The 14151-nt window shown below is 39.3% G+C and overlaps 1 protein-coding gene across 1 annotated transcript; it reads left to right on the forward strand.

Annotated features, from left to right (window-relative positions):
* The first annotated feature begins 684 nt into the window (after nt 1-684).
* Nucleotides 685-2426, forward strand: LOC121281160 (homeobox protein MSX-2). The gene is made up of 2 exons (XM_041193891.1): nt 685-1182; nt 1851-2426. The coding sequence occupies exons 1-2, from the start codon at nt 807-809 to the stop codon at nt 2273-2275; spliced, it is 801 nt and encodes a 266-aa protein (XP_041049825.1). The 5' UTR covers nt 685-806; the 3' UTR covers nt 2276-2426.
* The last annotated feature ends 11725 nt before the right edge of the window (nt 2427-14151 follow it).

Raw genomic sequence — 14151 nt, forward strand, 5'->3', positions numbered from 1 at the left:
AGTTTAAACCCTACTGGCAAGCTGGTGTTTTACAAGCGGTTACGCTGTGTTCTTTTTGCTCGCTTTCTTTGCCCATCCTTGATTTCAAAGCTGGGGACGGGCTCTGGAATCAGCTCTGCCCGGGGGTTGGGGCGTGTTCGGCGGGGGCGGGTCGCTCCTGGAGCCGGCCAAACTTTCCACCGCGTTCCCCAGGGAGATCGCCTTTGATGTCGCCGATCCTGGCGCCTACAAACAACCTCACTTGTCTGCCTCTTCACCCTGCTGACTAATCGTGACAGACTGTTTATCCACGCAATTAGCAAGGCAGACAGTTCGGAGAACAGGTGGCTTCAGGCACAAAGGACGAAGAATTACGTCCATTCCTTCCCCACATTTATTGCTTTTTATTAAGTTTTTTTCCCCCTCCCCCGGGCTACTTTTCTCCGCCCGTCCTTTTTTTTCGGGGGGGAAAGTGGTGGTTGTCTTCTCTTTTCACTTAATTAGCTGCATGTTTACAGTGAGATTAGAGCCCCGCAGTTATCACTAACCCATCACAGCTAGTGGCCCATCTGATTAAGGACTAATTTATTTAAAACGATCATTTGCTGCTATTGGCACTTTTATCAACCAATCACCTTGTCAGAACTGCAGCACCGCCCGGCCAGACGTCGCTGATTGGCTGAAAGTTTCGCCCCCTTGCAAAGTTTTGCAACCTTTACTACAGTTCCATGCCACTCTGACCCTTTAGTTGTGGAAGTTGCTTAGTTTGGTAAAGGATCACTTTCTCCAGCGTTGTAACTTTTTTTTATGCCTTTTTATTGTTCATCATGATGTCTTCGCCACAAGGCTTAACATTGAAGGATAACAGCGTCTCTGACCCAGAGATCCAAAGGGCTGCTGAAACTGCTTTGAACGACCACAAAGTCCAAGTGTCGAGTCTTCCCTTCAGTGTGGAAGCGTTGATGTCCGATCGGAAGCCTCACAGGGGTATTTTACCTCCTTTGGACGGAGCAGGCGGCAGCACTTCGCAAAAGCTTCCCTCCAAATCAGTGGCCAGAGACTCGCAGAGTCCCGTGGACTCGTCCTGCTCACTGGAAGGTTTTATAAAAACTTACGAAGGTTCGTCAGTGAAATCTGAAAACTGCAAGGAGGAAGACTGTGTGCCGTGGGTCAAAAACTCAAGTTACTCGCCGCCTCCAAATAGTGAGTTTGTTTTGAGATTTATGTGTCTACGTGGTCCATGCCGTTTTGTACATTTAGTTCCTATATAAACACTTTCGAAATGTGTGATGTTTTAGAAATCAGAGGTTAAACCCTTCGCTCGCCGGTCGAAATGAACAGTCCTTAGAATATTAGATAACTGATGCCTCAGTTGCACACATCTTTAAACGCGTGTGGTAGTTTTTCTGACTGCCGAACCTCAGTGGTGATGCTACAAGCACCAGTCCTTTGCTCTCAAAATGCTCGGGCTGCCGACTGCTGCAACTAAACGTGTTGACAGCCAATTAAACATTGAAGTCAACGGGTAGGCAATGCTAACTGATGTGAACAATTCGTTCAGGATACTCCCAACACGGGCAGTGCTGTGGGAAAAGAAAAGTCGCCAGTGCGGACTGTATTTTAACATTGCTTTGGCGGAATAGCTGTCAATATTTGCAAATATTTAATTATGAAGCCTAATTCTATCATAATTAGGTAAAGATTCTATACCGTGTTTTTCTATGGAAGATTTAACAAATATATTGCGGGTGGGAAGTATTTAAGGATAATGATTAGTGTTGATGGCATTTGTTTAAAGAAAATATGTTGTCCGTTTTTAAACTCCACTGTGGTCATAAAATATTGATCAGTCCTTCATTCATTTTTACTAGGACATTTGAGCCCCACTTCTTGCACACTGAGAAAACACAAAACCAACAGGAAGCCCAGGACGCCCTTCACCACCTCTCAGCTCCTGGCTCTGGAGCGCAAATTCCGGCAGAAACAGTACCTGTCCATCGCGGAGAGAGCAGAGTTCTCCAGCTCCCTCAACCTCACAGAAACCCAGGTTAAAATCTGGTTTCAAAATCGCAGGGCCAAAGCAAAGAGACTGCAAGAAGCCGAACTGGAAAAGTTCAAAATGGCAGCGAAGCCCATGCTACCCCCGGGGTTGAGCCTAACTTTTCCCATGAATTCCCCAATGCACGGAGCTTCACTTTATGGACATACTTATCCTTTCCATAGACCTGTGCTCCCAGTCCCTCCTGTAGGACTTTATGCCACTCCTATCGGATACAGCATGTACCATTTATCTTGAAAAAACAATTATAGAAGACTCAAAACTTTCAAATATATTTGAAACGATGCCAGCGCTTTTAACATTGTTTTGATCGCTGTCCCTTTGAAAGGGATATTATGTACTATTTTATATATATATGGAGATTTATTATTTCTTATACCGTATATTTGTGAATAAATTAAAGTAATTGTTGAATACTACGTTATACTGGTCCATTTAGTTTTCATTATTAAACCCCTGGTACCGAAAACAAACATAATTGCACCTGAAAACAAACACATAAGTGTGTTCAAAATGTATCTATGGACAAGCTGATTGCTGTTGTTTATGCTTATCTAACTGGATTGGAGATAAACTTATTTCAAGGTAAAACCATTTGAGGTGCTTAACTCGTTGCAACATTGTGAAAATAAAACATGATAAATGCACAGTATTCTGTACAGATAGTCTAGGAATCGAGTTTATTAAATATTTAAAGGCTTGAACCTTCACAGGCCCTTCCCAAAAAATCTTTGACAAACTTCGTGTCATTTTTCTTGCGTGACCAGCTAACGAAACAACATTATGTATTAGCTGTTGTCAAGCTGAAAATAGTCATTTCCCTTGCTTGACATCCATGTTTCAATATGATATAGTGCAGGGTTTACCATTTCAAAGTTGACTTGATTCAAATGTTAGTCGAATCTAGCTAGATTAATGAAACAGATAGTTAACATAATGAAAACCTGATGAGATCACTTTTTGGATACTGTTTCATATAGCTTGTAAGTGGACATGCATAGTACTCTTGAGCTTGTAATGCTAACCTACACAATCTTTTTTTAACATTTACCTTAGCTTGAAACATAGTTTGTCGTTAGAGTAAATATGGAGCTGAAAAAATCAATTTACATGTATTTTAACTTAAGGTATATACAATATATTTCTAAACATCAGAAAGATTCTAACTGTCCGTGCACATGAGACCTTTCCCACCCTGTTCAAAATTGCTAACCCTTTTATTTTCTCAATCTTATTAATCACACAATAGTGGGATGATTCTCTAGCTTTTTCATTGCTGAGGTCAGATTTTGATATACAGTAGTGCAACTGAAAACAATACATATAGTCAATTGGAATATTCAGACCTTTAATTTGGAGTTTCTATTGCATTATAATGGGCAATTGTATTATATTTTTATGGGGACTATCAATACAGTTTATATGGTGGAACATGATGAAATGCAATGCCAAATGGCACATTACCCTTTACCCTGTTTCATCAAATAGTTTTGTGGTGCAATTTCAAGATGCACACCAATATACAATACAAGAATATTTTACTGTTAATTTTGACATGTATGGCTAATTGTTAAAACAATCTGGATAATTTAACACAAGTAGAAACAACTGTACAAAATGCATACGAGAGAGGGACATGGTTTGGAGGAAAAAATGATCATATGAATAGTGCATGAATATAGTTATAAAAGTTTCTAAATCAACTTCAGCTTGAGAATTTTCTAGAAATAATAAAGATCAAAATGACTGGGCAAAAAAGCAGAACAACAGTGTTTATTATGATAATTATAATTATTCAAACATCAAAGCTCTTTGATGGTAAACTAATAAGGAAATATGTTTTTCAAAATGATGTAAACAGCACCCAATGCCATCTGTCAATGGAGTGGATTACCTTTGAAGTCACACCTCATAATTTAGAAAATTGAGAAAATAATTTTAGTTTGCACTGCGAGCGTGGAATTGCATGAGAAAAGGAATGCTATTATTTTATTCGAGCTGATTGCTTTGGCTCCACTGTGGCTGTAGCTGGGGGCAAAGTAGAGCACCATACAGACATACTTTATTAGGTTCCTGTAACTCTTGAAAGGCCTTTTTATACTTTCTTTGATTTTGTCTATTGCTTTAAAAGGGCTCTACTCTGTAATTACTGTGTAATATGAAAAGCATTATTTTAACTTTGCACAATTTCCACAGGCAACACACCAATTAAGAATGTTTAATTACTGAGACTGGGCAAACACAAGGAAAGAGAATTCTGGTTTAAACCCAGTTTTCACGGGTGGATGAACTAATTAATACAGTGTCTGCCACTCCTGTGGATTTTTAATATTAAAAGACGATAGGGCGGAAGGTATTTAGAGGCAAACTCCTGCCGAAGTTTTTTTATATGATTTGGTTCATGCTGGTGGAACTCTCCTAGAGCCTTGTGTTTAAGCGTTCCTTTTGATGTAGCAGTTCTATTTAAGAATGTGTTCGCGGTTATCAATCACGCCAGCCGCCTCTTTAAAGACTGCCTTAATCTGATTTAATTGCTCATCTAGCGCCGGTCCCCCCTCAGGCTAGAGCCGCCTTGCTCAATTACACCCAAATACCAAGCAATCAATAAATAAGTAATGACAACAAGTTTGAGGATTAGGTGGCTCTGAGGAATCGAACTGGAAAAGATTACAAGGGGGAAAAAAAAGTCACGTTAGCGACACTCTTAATGATTAAACATACACCACATAGGCAATGAGACGGTTGACAATCCTTGCATGTTATTTCGGGTTCGCCAGCCTACATTGTCTTGTTCCCTTTATAGTTACACTGTAACAGGCACAGTACAATGCAACACAAAGCTCTTCCATTTGTTCCACCTCAAGTCATTTGCAGGTCGTGGAATCCCAATCCAAGCGTGCAATTTATTGGCAAACTATTTATCAATCCGCCAGCCTTTTCTGCATCTATGACACACTGCGCAGAACCCTCAGCAACAAGGCTGATTCCGGAGATGAGCCACGACACCATCGATTTAAATGAAATGTGCATTAATACCTTTCCAATGAAATACCGCCGAGACGAAACAATTACAAAGCTTCAATCAAATGAAACAATGTCCTTTCGTTTCGTCTGATTGTATAAGGCGGTTTCATGTACGTCCCAGGAAAGGGGGGCTTGAACTTTCAATCGGAGCAGATTTATCATCATCCCCCCTCTGTACGATCAACGTTCAGATACATCAATCTGATGCAGTTTTCATTTCTAATAAGTGTACTTTCCAGCTGAGATGAGCTTGTCTGGCAAAACCGAGCTGATCTCATTAGGGCCTGACGTTTCTGTTCTTCATGAAACGTCTCCGTTTATTACCAGAAAGCAATATTGCGCTTGGAAATGTCATTCAGTATTAATCACACGATGCAACTCTATACTCTGCCGGTTTGTTTACCCGTAAGATCTGTTAATCAGTGCTTGATTGCTTAATTCATGAGACATTGCTTGAGAAATAATGATTGAATTATACTGATTTTGCAATGCAGATTTTGCATTGAAGCTCTCTGGCGCCGGATTCTCATCATAACATTTAAAGGGAGTTCCCCACTGAGATTGTTCTTAATTACCCTCGTCACCTTGCTTCCTGTTTTATACATATCTGCCATAATGACAATACAATAGTATATAAGTGATATCCGATCGTATTTAGCTAAATATTGCGGCCAGATTTTAATTTTCAGCATCCTATCAACGATATAGCTGAACCTCATAATATTACATTGCCTGCTATTTAAAATCAACGAAAGTTGACTACCCTCCATGCTGGGTTGTTTCAGTGACATGATACTGGGGACCTATGAACATTTTCCAGGTTAGCAGTTATTTAATTTTTGTTTTCTATACTTGCCGCTTAAGAAACTTCACCGTCTGGGCAAGATCTGAGTTCAGCACCACCCCCAAACAGTAAAATATCTACATGAATGTTTCATAGCGTCCACCCAAACACTAAGTTGCAATCAAATAACTTGCAAAGTGAAATATAAAAGGGGAATCTTCAAGCGTTGGGGGAAATTGCAAACTGCCGTAGGTTTCTCACTCTCACTGAACTGTCGAGGTTCCCGGAGGAGGGGACATCGTGTGTATCATTTGTTATTAACGCATGTAACAACATTGAATCCAGTTCGAGATGCATTGCGAGAAGGGTTCGGGGTATTTTTTTTGGATTGTATCAGACAGATTCCGGGTGTTGAGGTCGGTGAAAAAGTGCTATGCTTTTGCCAGCCCTCGCCGGTTTATCTGTCTGCCACCAATTTCGCTTACAGCTCCACAGGTCGCAGTTCTGACGAGGCATTCGGGTACATTTGAGGAAAGAACATTCTTACACGAAAATATCTTGCATAAACATGGAAGTTAAAGCCAACACTCTGGAGTTTACGGCACGGCACGAAGTTAGACGGCTTTAAATCGGCCTTTACAACGATCACAATATTTAACTTTCAATTTCAGATTAACATTTGACTTAACTTTGGTTGGAAATATTGGAAACACAGTCAGCCTGAGACTGAACAAGCGTCTGTAACCACATCCCAACTGCTGCAAAGACCTTGAAATAACTTTACAAGGACAGCAACCGTGACACTATTGCAAAAAACTCGACTGATATTTTATCTGCTCCAGTAAATCAATTGTCTAATCATCACAACTTGAAACTTCTGCTTGAAATCGACGTTGTTCTCTTGTTGCGGCTTCTTTGAATAGTATTTCAAAATTGTTTATTTGGCCAAGAAACTTCAAAACATTTGCACATTTCCAGTTCCTCAATCATTTGCAACTAACAATAACAGGAATAATAGCAGCGTCACTTTACCCTACACATTGTAACTAAACCGTTCATCTTTCAAAATTCTTGTAATATTTATTTAGCATATTATAGAACCTTTTCGAGTTTACATTTTTCAACCCTTCCACACTGACTAATGTCAATGTCAGTGTCATTTAGGTTCCTTTAAAGTCAATTACAATACTCGCAGCAGATTGAATGACCAGTCAGTATAATATATGTCGGGAGTCCACAGATTCAACAAACTTTCGGCTGCAGTTTCAGCCCCAAACCAAAACAAGCCACCGGTATAAATAAATATACCATGAAATCCAGGTCACTTCATTAACTGTTGAATGATTACCTTTTTAAGCCAAGTTGTAGGTAGGTGTAGGTGTAATTGCCCTAATTAATTACCTAGAATAAATCATCTCAATCGCTGGTGGCACAATGTTGGAACACCGTCTCCTTGCCAACTCAAGGAAATGAACTTGCTTAATGAGAATTAAAATGTTTAATTAACATTCCTTCACAGCCGACCTCGGTCAAGACATTATTTATGTGCGTGTCACCTGTTCTAAACCGAAAAAGGGAACTGCACCAGCCAGCGTGGCATCCCTCATGAAGTTCTAACGTTCCTGCTTCTGTCGGATAGCTGCAAGAACAAATAGAAACTATCTTCTACTTAAAACTATTTTTTGATCTTCCTTTCTTGAAATATGAATTATTTGGCATTCATTCACATAAAGTAGCAATATGCTATGTATGATTTGTGGGTTAAAAATAAAACCGTTAACAAACCAACCAAAGGGAATCTTCCGAAACGCAATTTCATTACACAAGATCCATACATAAATTAAGACTTAATGGACACAATTTGCAGAAGAGGCGTGATTGTTACTCAGGACATAAGTAACATTTGTATCATTGTTATTCATGTTCGAAGAGCCTAACGCTGGCGTCTAGTCTACTTCATTAATAATAAATTATTTCATGAAGACAGACAATTGGTTTTGACACCAAAATGAATCTTGAAAGAAGCAGTACATCCTAGAAATGAAACGATACCATATATACTATAGCACTAAATATAGTTCTGAGATACCTGAATCTACTGTTTCGGACAGGCGCTAATGTCAACATAAAATGCCTTCTTTACTATGAGTTTTATTCGATATAAAAAAACAGTGTAAGCAGGCTATCTATTTTCTATGAGCTTAAGGGAAGCTGCCTACAAAGCGGCAGCTTTGATCAGAACTGGAGAATTATTTATGTCTAATCACTCTTTGAAAACATAACTAGAAATTCGGAACAATTCCGCACCCCATCACGAAGACTGTAGAGCCGTTTCCATTACTCAGAATTATACTCATGCCATTGACACAGAATCTGATTAAGTATGAAGCGAAATTTAAAGAGGGTTGCAAAAATGCATACCATAACGGCAAGTAAATTTTAAAAGCTTTACTGTCTTCTGAAAACCTCAGTAACTGGCCAGGTAGGATTGATTTCAGTTTTATTGCATTGTCACCTGTGTTTTCAGATACCAACGTGCAAGGAGATTATTCAGTTTATGCAAGTGGGAAAACGATTCTCGTACTAACCGACTCTCCAGTACCAAACAATAGAACAACCAGGAGTTGAAAGCATGCTGACCCTGCATTCATTTAGGCGGCACGCCCATTAATGATAAGTCAATACAAGAACAGTTTCTCGATTCTTGTGTTCGACAATGGTACATTGTTGTCACACAACAGTCAGTGCAACCTCAGCTTTAATAGCATTTTGATTAACCACACCTAATTAATAATGGGTTTAATTGTTCAGGTGAATAAACTTCGCAAAGAGAAAGAAAAAGTTTGCTGAAACTTTGTAACTAGGGCGGATAGAGACACGAAGTAGGGGAAATGGTGTAATTTCGTTCTGTGAAATAGATCCCAGAGTCCCCTTCTTAAGAAGTAAGTCAGTAAATATTGGGGAGTATTCCAGTAAAAATATCAGTCGACAGAAAAGTTCTACTGGAAAGTATGTCAGCACTTTTTTGTTAGAGCTTTAATGACCTGTGTAAGTCAAAGAGAAATAGACAGTCCTTTAAAACAGTGGCCGCTTTAAAAATGAAAACGTGACTGTTACTTACTGGACACATTGTGTACAATGTTCATTTTAAAATGACTGAGCACGATGGAAATAAAACACATGAGAACAACATATGTAACTGTAACTCTAGCAAGCAGGCCTAGTAAATCTACTGAAATAAGGCTTAGGATTCGCGTGAGATTTGGGAAATAACATTGCAATCTCAACACCAGATATTTCATTTGAAGTGGCCAATCACAAACTCCCTCTGATTTAACCGAACGCACGTCTTCACTGGGTTTTGCAATTATTGAATTCAGTACTGCTGATATTTGCCGTTACAACTTATTTGTGGCCAGGGTATTTTTATTCGAAATGCACCCGTAGAATCTCAAAAGGTGTTCAGAGGGGACTCCAGTGTTATTTCATCTTTTGACATAGCCGTGGTTCTGGGTTGCTATTTGAGTTTAAACACAGTTCCTCAATTACTGTACAAATAATTGCGCATTTAGTTTCACGCTTAGAAATACAAATCGCTGTTTTCTTAAAAGTCACAGTATTTGTCACATTCCAAAAAAAACCTACTTTTTAAAGGAAGGCGTCTATTTGATGTAGGATTTCCATTATATTAATCACACCTTCAACATTATATAGGTAACATTGAAACAGAACTCTGGATTTGCGTTCGAGTTATTTTATTTAACAACATAGCTTTTTCATATTCCGTATGTCTGGTAATATCTGTTATGAACACTTCTAATACATTTTACTAGTTCCAAGATACAGCCGGCATGGATATATTGATATATACCACATCGTCTATTTGCATGCTTTTACTTTCCATATCTTATACTTCATAAATAATCTATTCCACAAACAGAAGATACAGAATTGATTTTAAGAAACATATTTTATTAAAAACAGCCTCGGTTCTGAATTACTTTCATGCTACTTATTCCATACTGTACTGAAGATAATCGAACCATCCCCTATAGCTCATGAAGCCCCGAGACCGGATGACAATTCATCGGCTAACAAGCATTTCACATAGACAGTGCACTCACATTACACGATGGATTGTGGCTATAGCTACCACATTTGTATGCATTTACATCATGCAAAATAGTTTGAAAGTGTTTTGTGGCAATCGAAATAACTGGTTTAAATCGTGGATTTCGTGGACTACACTGTCTGTTTATTGAATACATAATATTGAACTAAATTATTCCCATCATTCGGGGGAACGTTTGCTTTCACAGGGATGTGATCGTTTAATACATTTGTTAAATGTTACTTTAGAAATTCCAACTGTATAGGTTATTGGCCTATTGAAGAGACATGGTATCGTTTCTTGTATGTGGGAAGATAAACATCTTTTACCAAACCTGACCATTTAGTAAAATACTTTTTAAAAATAACGCACTTAGGGAAATCTATCCCACACTTTGGTAAAGAATCGGGGAGACATTTTCATGACGTTTTCTGACATATTCTCAGCACCCACAGCAAACGGAAAACCAATCGTTCCCGTGTTTGCAGCTGGGCCAAACAGTCCATTTACACTGGCTTTTTCTAAACCCTTTTCTCTGTTCATCTTTGCGGAGCCGCTTCCCACCCAGCTCAGTGTGTTCTGACCTCATGACATTCCATTGAAAGGAAATATGAGTTTGAAACCCAACTGCTCGGGAGCAGGTTGAGGGCGCATTCACTGTTTTACCGCAGCCACAGCGTGAAGCAAGCAACTCGGGTTCACACTGAGCTGCTGTTACAGTGTAAATGCAGCCTAAATCCCTGAGGATAAGGGAGCGAGCTCGTCATGAGACTTTTAGGACTCGGCTCGGTCCTCAATATCCTATTTGTACTAGTTTAGTGCCGTGCCAGGGCAAAGTCACTTCTCAACCAATCCTGCATTTACATATGATGGTAAAAATACTGTGGTATGAAATGCACACGGCAAGGTGAAGCCCTCCGCTGCTGGGTGCTGGCGAGGTCAAGGTCGAGTTCCCGGTACAGGGGACACGGATTTCTCACCTTCTCATGACGCTCTGCTGCTAGCGGCATTTAATCACTCAAGAAGCAGAAATCCCGTATTATATTGTATTTGCAATTATTACCATGGTTATGTAAATCAATATTTTATCTTTCCTATTTAGGTGTAGATCCAGACCTCATTTACTGAATATTATTATAATGCAAAAGAGAACCAGAGTAGAAGCTTGAAGGTCCTAACCAGAAATATCCGGAGTAAACATGTGCAACATAGTAGAGCTTTCTGCTAAACGCTAGCTTTTCTTTCCTTAACTAAGTGCACTTTTAACACAAAATTCGATGTTGACTTCACGATCAGGGATTATAGAGGGACGTTGATTAACACTGTCACTTGCTGGTAGTCCTAAGGGAGACGAGTTTGAGTGAATGGCGAGTGCGAAAAGCATTCAAAGGACAGAATAGGCACCGCTCTGGCGGGGAATGGGGCCAGTATATCACATCGCCGCCTCCGTTTGCCGTTCAGAACTGCGTTGCAATTCGGTCTTTATTTCATGGTGACCATTTATCAGGTCAGTTATTATAAACCAGTTTATAGTAATTCACTTGAAACCCCGATTCCGTGTTTTTTTGGTACACAATCTACAGCCATAGAATAGAACTGCCGCTTCAGTGAGTTTGACTAAAATGTGTGTTTTATCTTTCGGGGAGGAACTGACTGGCCTGAGTTACACAGATTTTTAGAACTGCGTTCAACGCTGTCACCAAGCGACTAATAAACATCGCCCCAGATTACTGCACATACTGTCTGGAGTGAAGTGGAGCCTGTAAAGCGTCCTCTTGTGGTACAGCTCAGAGTGCGGTATGTCCATCCGCCATCGTTTGAATTTAGTACAGGTTCTTCCTGTGAAGCGCTGGAGAATTTGTGCATTATGTTGCCAACAGAAGCCTTTTGCTAAAAAAGATGTTCAAGTACTTGTAAAGTACAGCCAGCCGCTCTGTCTTTCCTGAGTATGGTTTCCTTCGCTGCTGATTCTCTGCCCCCGGCGCTCGAAGCAAACAGGAAAGGGCGCTGATACGTTGCAAGTATATTATTTTTAAATTGGGGCGAGCATCTCTAACATATTATTGTAGGACACAGTGGGAACCTGTTATATGTCGTAACTTGGTTGGGGCACATCTGCTATTTGCTACAGTATCGGAGCGTCGTTTGATGGCGGGACAAATGCAGATAATACGTTGGGATTTTGGATGGCATAGTTTACATCCATGTTGCATTGAGTTTCAGATACAGTGTATCTTTCAGACTCCCGGCGCATTTTCATAAAAGAGGAGCAATACAGGAAGAGGGTGACGGAACATCAGGTTTGTCAAAGCCCCATCTAACAGGTAACACGATTTGGGATATATATCAAATATACCTCGACTCCAATGTGTCTCTTACTTTAGTACATTCCAAACCATATTGGGTCTTCTCGACTCCACTGTTACACTGCTGACCTCTCTACATTGACCTGCCAGTGACAATAGCCTTAAGCTTGATGACTGTCTTTGCACTCAATAGTTTGTTAATTATTCTGGTTTTATTCATATTTATAACTTTCATTTATTTTGAAACAGAATCCTTCAGATTCAAATGTCATAGTTCCCAAATTCTACCTTTGATTTTGAAGCCGTACTCTGTTAGTACGGGTTAGGTAGCACAATTCGAATTATCTTGACAGTAACCACTTCTCTTCAGGTTATCCCAGACCGCATTGTTAGAGTTCTTGGCACTTTCATATAACTTATGGTATCAGGTGCAAATGGACAGGCTTCAACTATCTTTTTTACTATTAGACTCAATAGAAAGACTATTACCTACTGCCTGCTTCCACTATACCACAATTACATGAAATCTTACATTAGTGTCATAACCTTTAGTTAAAAGAAAAGGTTATGGGTGATATGATGATGGGTATAGATTATTACTCATGTCTCACGTAACTTTATCTTACAAAATTAAAGTCGTTAGCATTTTTAACTTTAGCATTTACCCCACTGTTCTCTGAAGATGCGGACTCCTTACTGAGATACAATGCGCAGGTACCAATCACCCTCCAGTACCTCAACCACAGTCAATTTTCATTTCTGTGCTTAGCCAGTGATTGCAGCAGAATATTCTATTATGGAGTTCATCATAGGTGAGAAAATATTCCTCAAACCTGACATCTCCACAGCTAAGTTGTGAAGATCTGTCACTTTCTCGCAGGAACCCATGAGACCACAATTTGAAGTTGGGACCCCAATTGATTTTCTCCTTGATATCCATGGGCCACAAAGCCCAACAATAAAACTTCGACTTCTGTTACGACACAGCAGTTGGTAAGGCTGAGTTGTTTAAATTCCAGAGGGAAACTTGAACAACTGGCATAGCCTATATTTTCAATTGGTATGTTTGAAATGCAGCTCTGAATTCAGAAATAAAACCACCAAGTCTCAAGAGGTTTTTATATAAAACTAAATTAAACATTTATTAATTTACCAATAAATTAAACACATACATGTCTACAAATTGCTACCATAGTAACTTTTAAACAAATCCTCAAATTAATCACTCCCAGGTAAATCTTCACCAAGACAACAATAACCTATAGACTTTGAACAGACACCAGGAAAAGCATGTTTGACCTTATGAGTTCAAAATGAGGCCTCTTGCAATTTGGTTTCTTTGCAGACACAGTTGTAGGGGTTACAGGCTGCTTAGATCTTATATGCCTCTGATCTGCGCATACAAAACTCTTTCCTGTTATACCTAGCCTTCCCTTTGAAAGTAAATTCTAATTGTATCACCAAGTCTTTGAACTCCACCTCTTCTAACAATAAAACACCTTTCATAGCACCAATTTTATTAGTAATATAAACATATTGCTTGGTGTCTCCTAGCTAGATGCAAGATTTTACTCCCTTCTTTTGAATAGTTTATTCAACAAATTCAAATGTACTCTACCTTCTAGCATTACATTTATCTACTTAACATCTTAAATTACTATACATCAAAGCACCCAGACTAGCTGGATTTAATCCAATTAAGCCACACACAGACACACATAGACACAGAACCTACTACAAGTCCAATTTAAAAATAATTTCCATAACATTATACACATTAATATCTCTTCATCGCAGCTCCTAAAAGAATCAATTAGTGGAGCAAGTGCTGGCACTTCTGGTTCATAAAGCTTGATATCACACTTATACTTGGAATGATTGAGGATGG

This window comes from Carcharodon carcharias, chromosome 8, assembly GCF_017639515.1.
Source record: "Carcharodon carcharias isolate sCarCar2 chromosome 8, sCarCar2.pri, whole genome shotgun sequence".
NCBI lineage: Eukaryota > Metazoa > Chordata > Chondrichthyes > Lamniformes > Lamnidae > Carcharodon > Carcharodon carcharias.

What these genes read in the sequence shown, in the direction of transcription:
- LOC121281160 (XM_041193891.1), top strand. Translation starts at nt 807, where the DNA reads ATGATGTCTTCGCCACAAGGCTTAACATTGAAGGATAACAGCGTCTCT. An exon ending in TTACTCGCCGCCTCCAAATA is followed by an intron (nt 1,183 to 1,850) that starts GTGAGTTTGTTT and finishes CATTTTTACTAG; the next exon opens with GACATTTGAGCCCCACTTCT.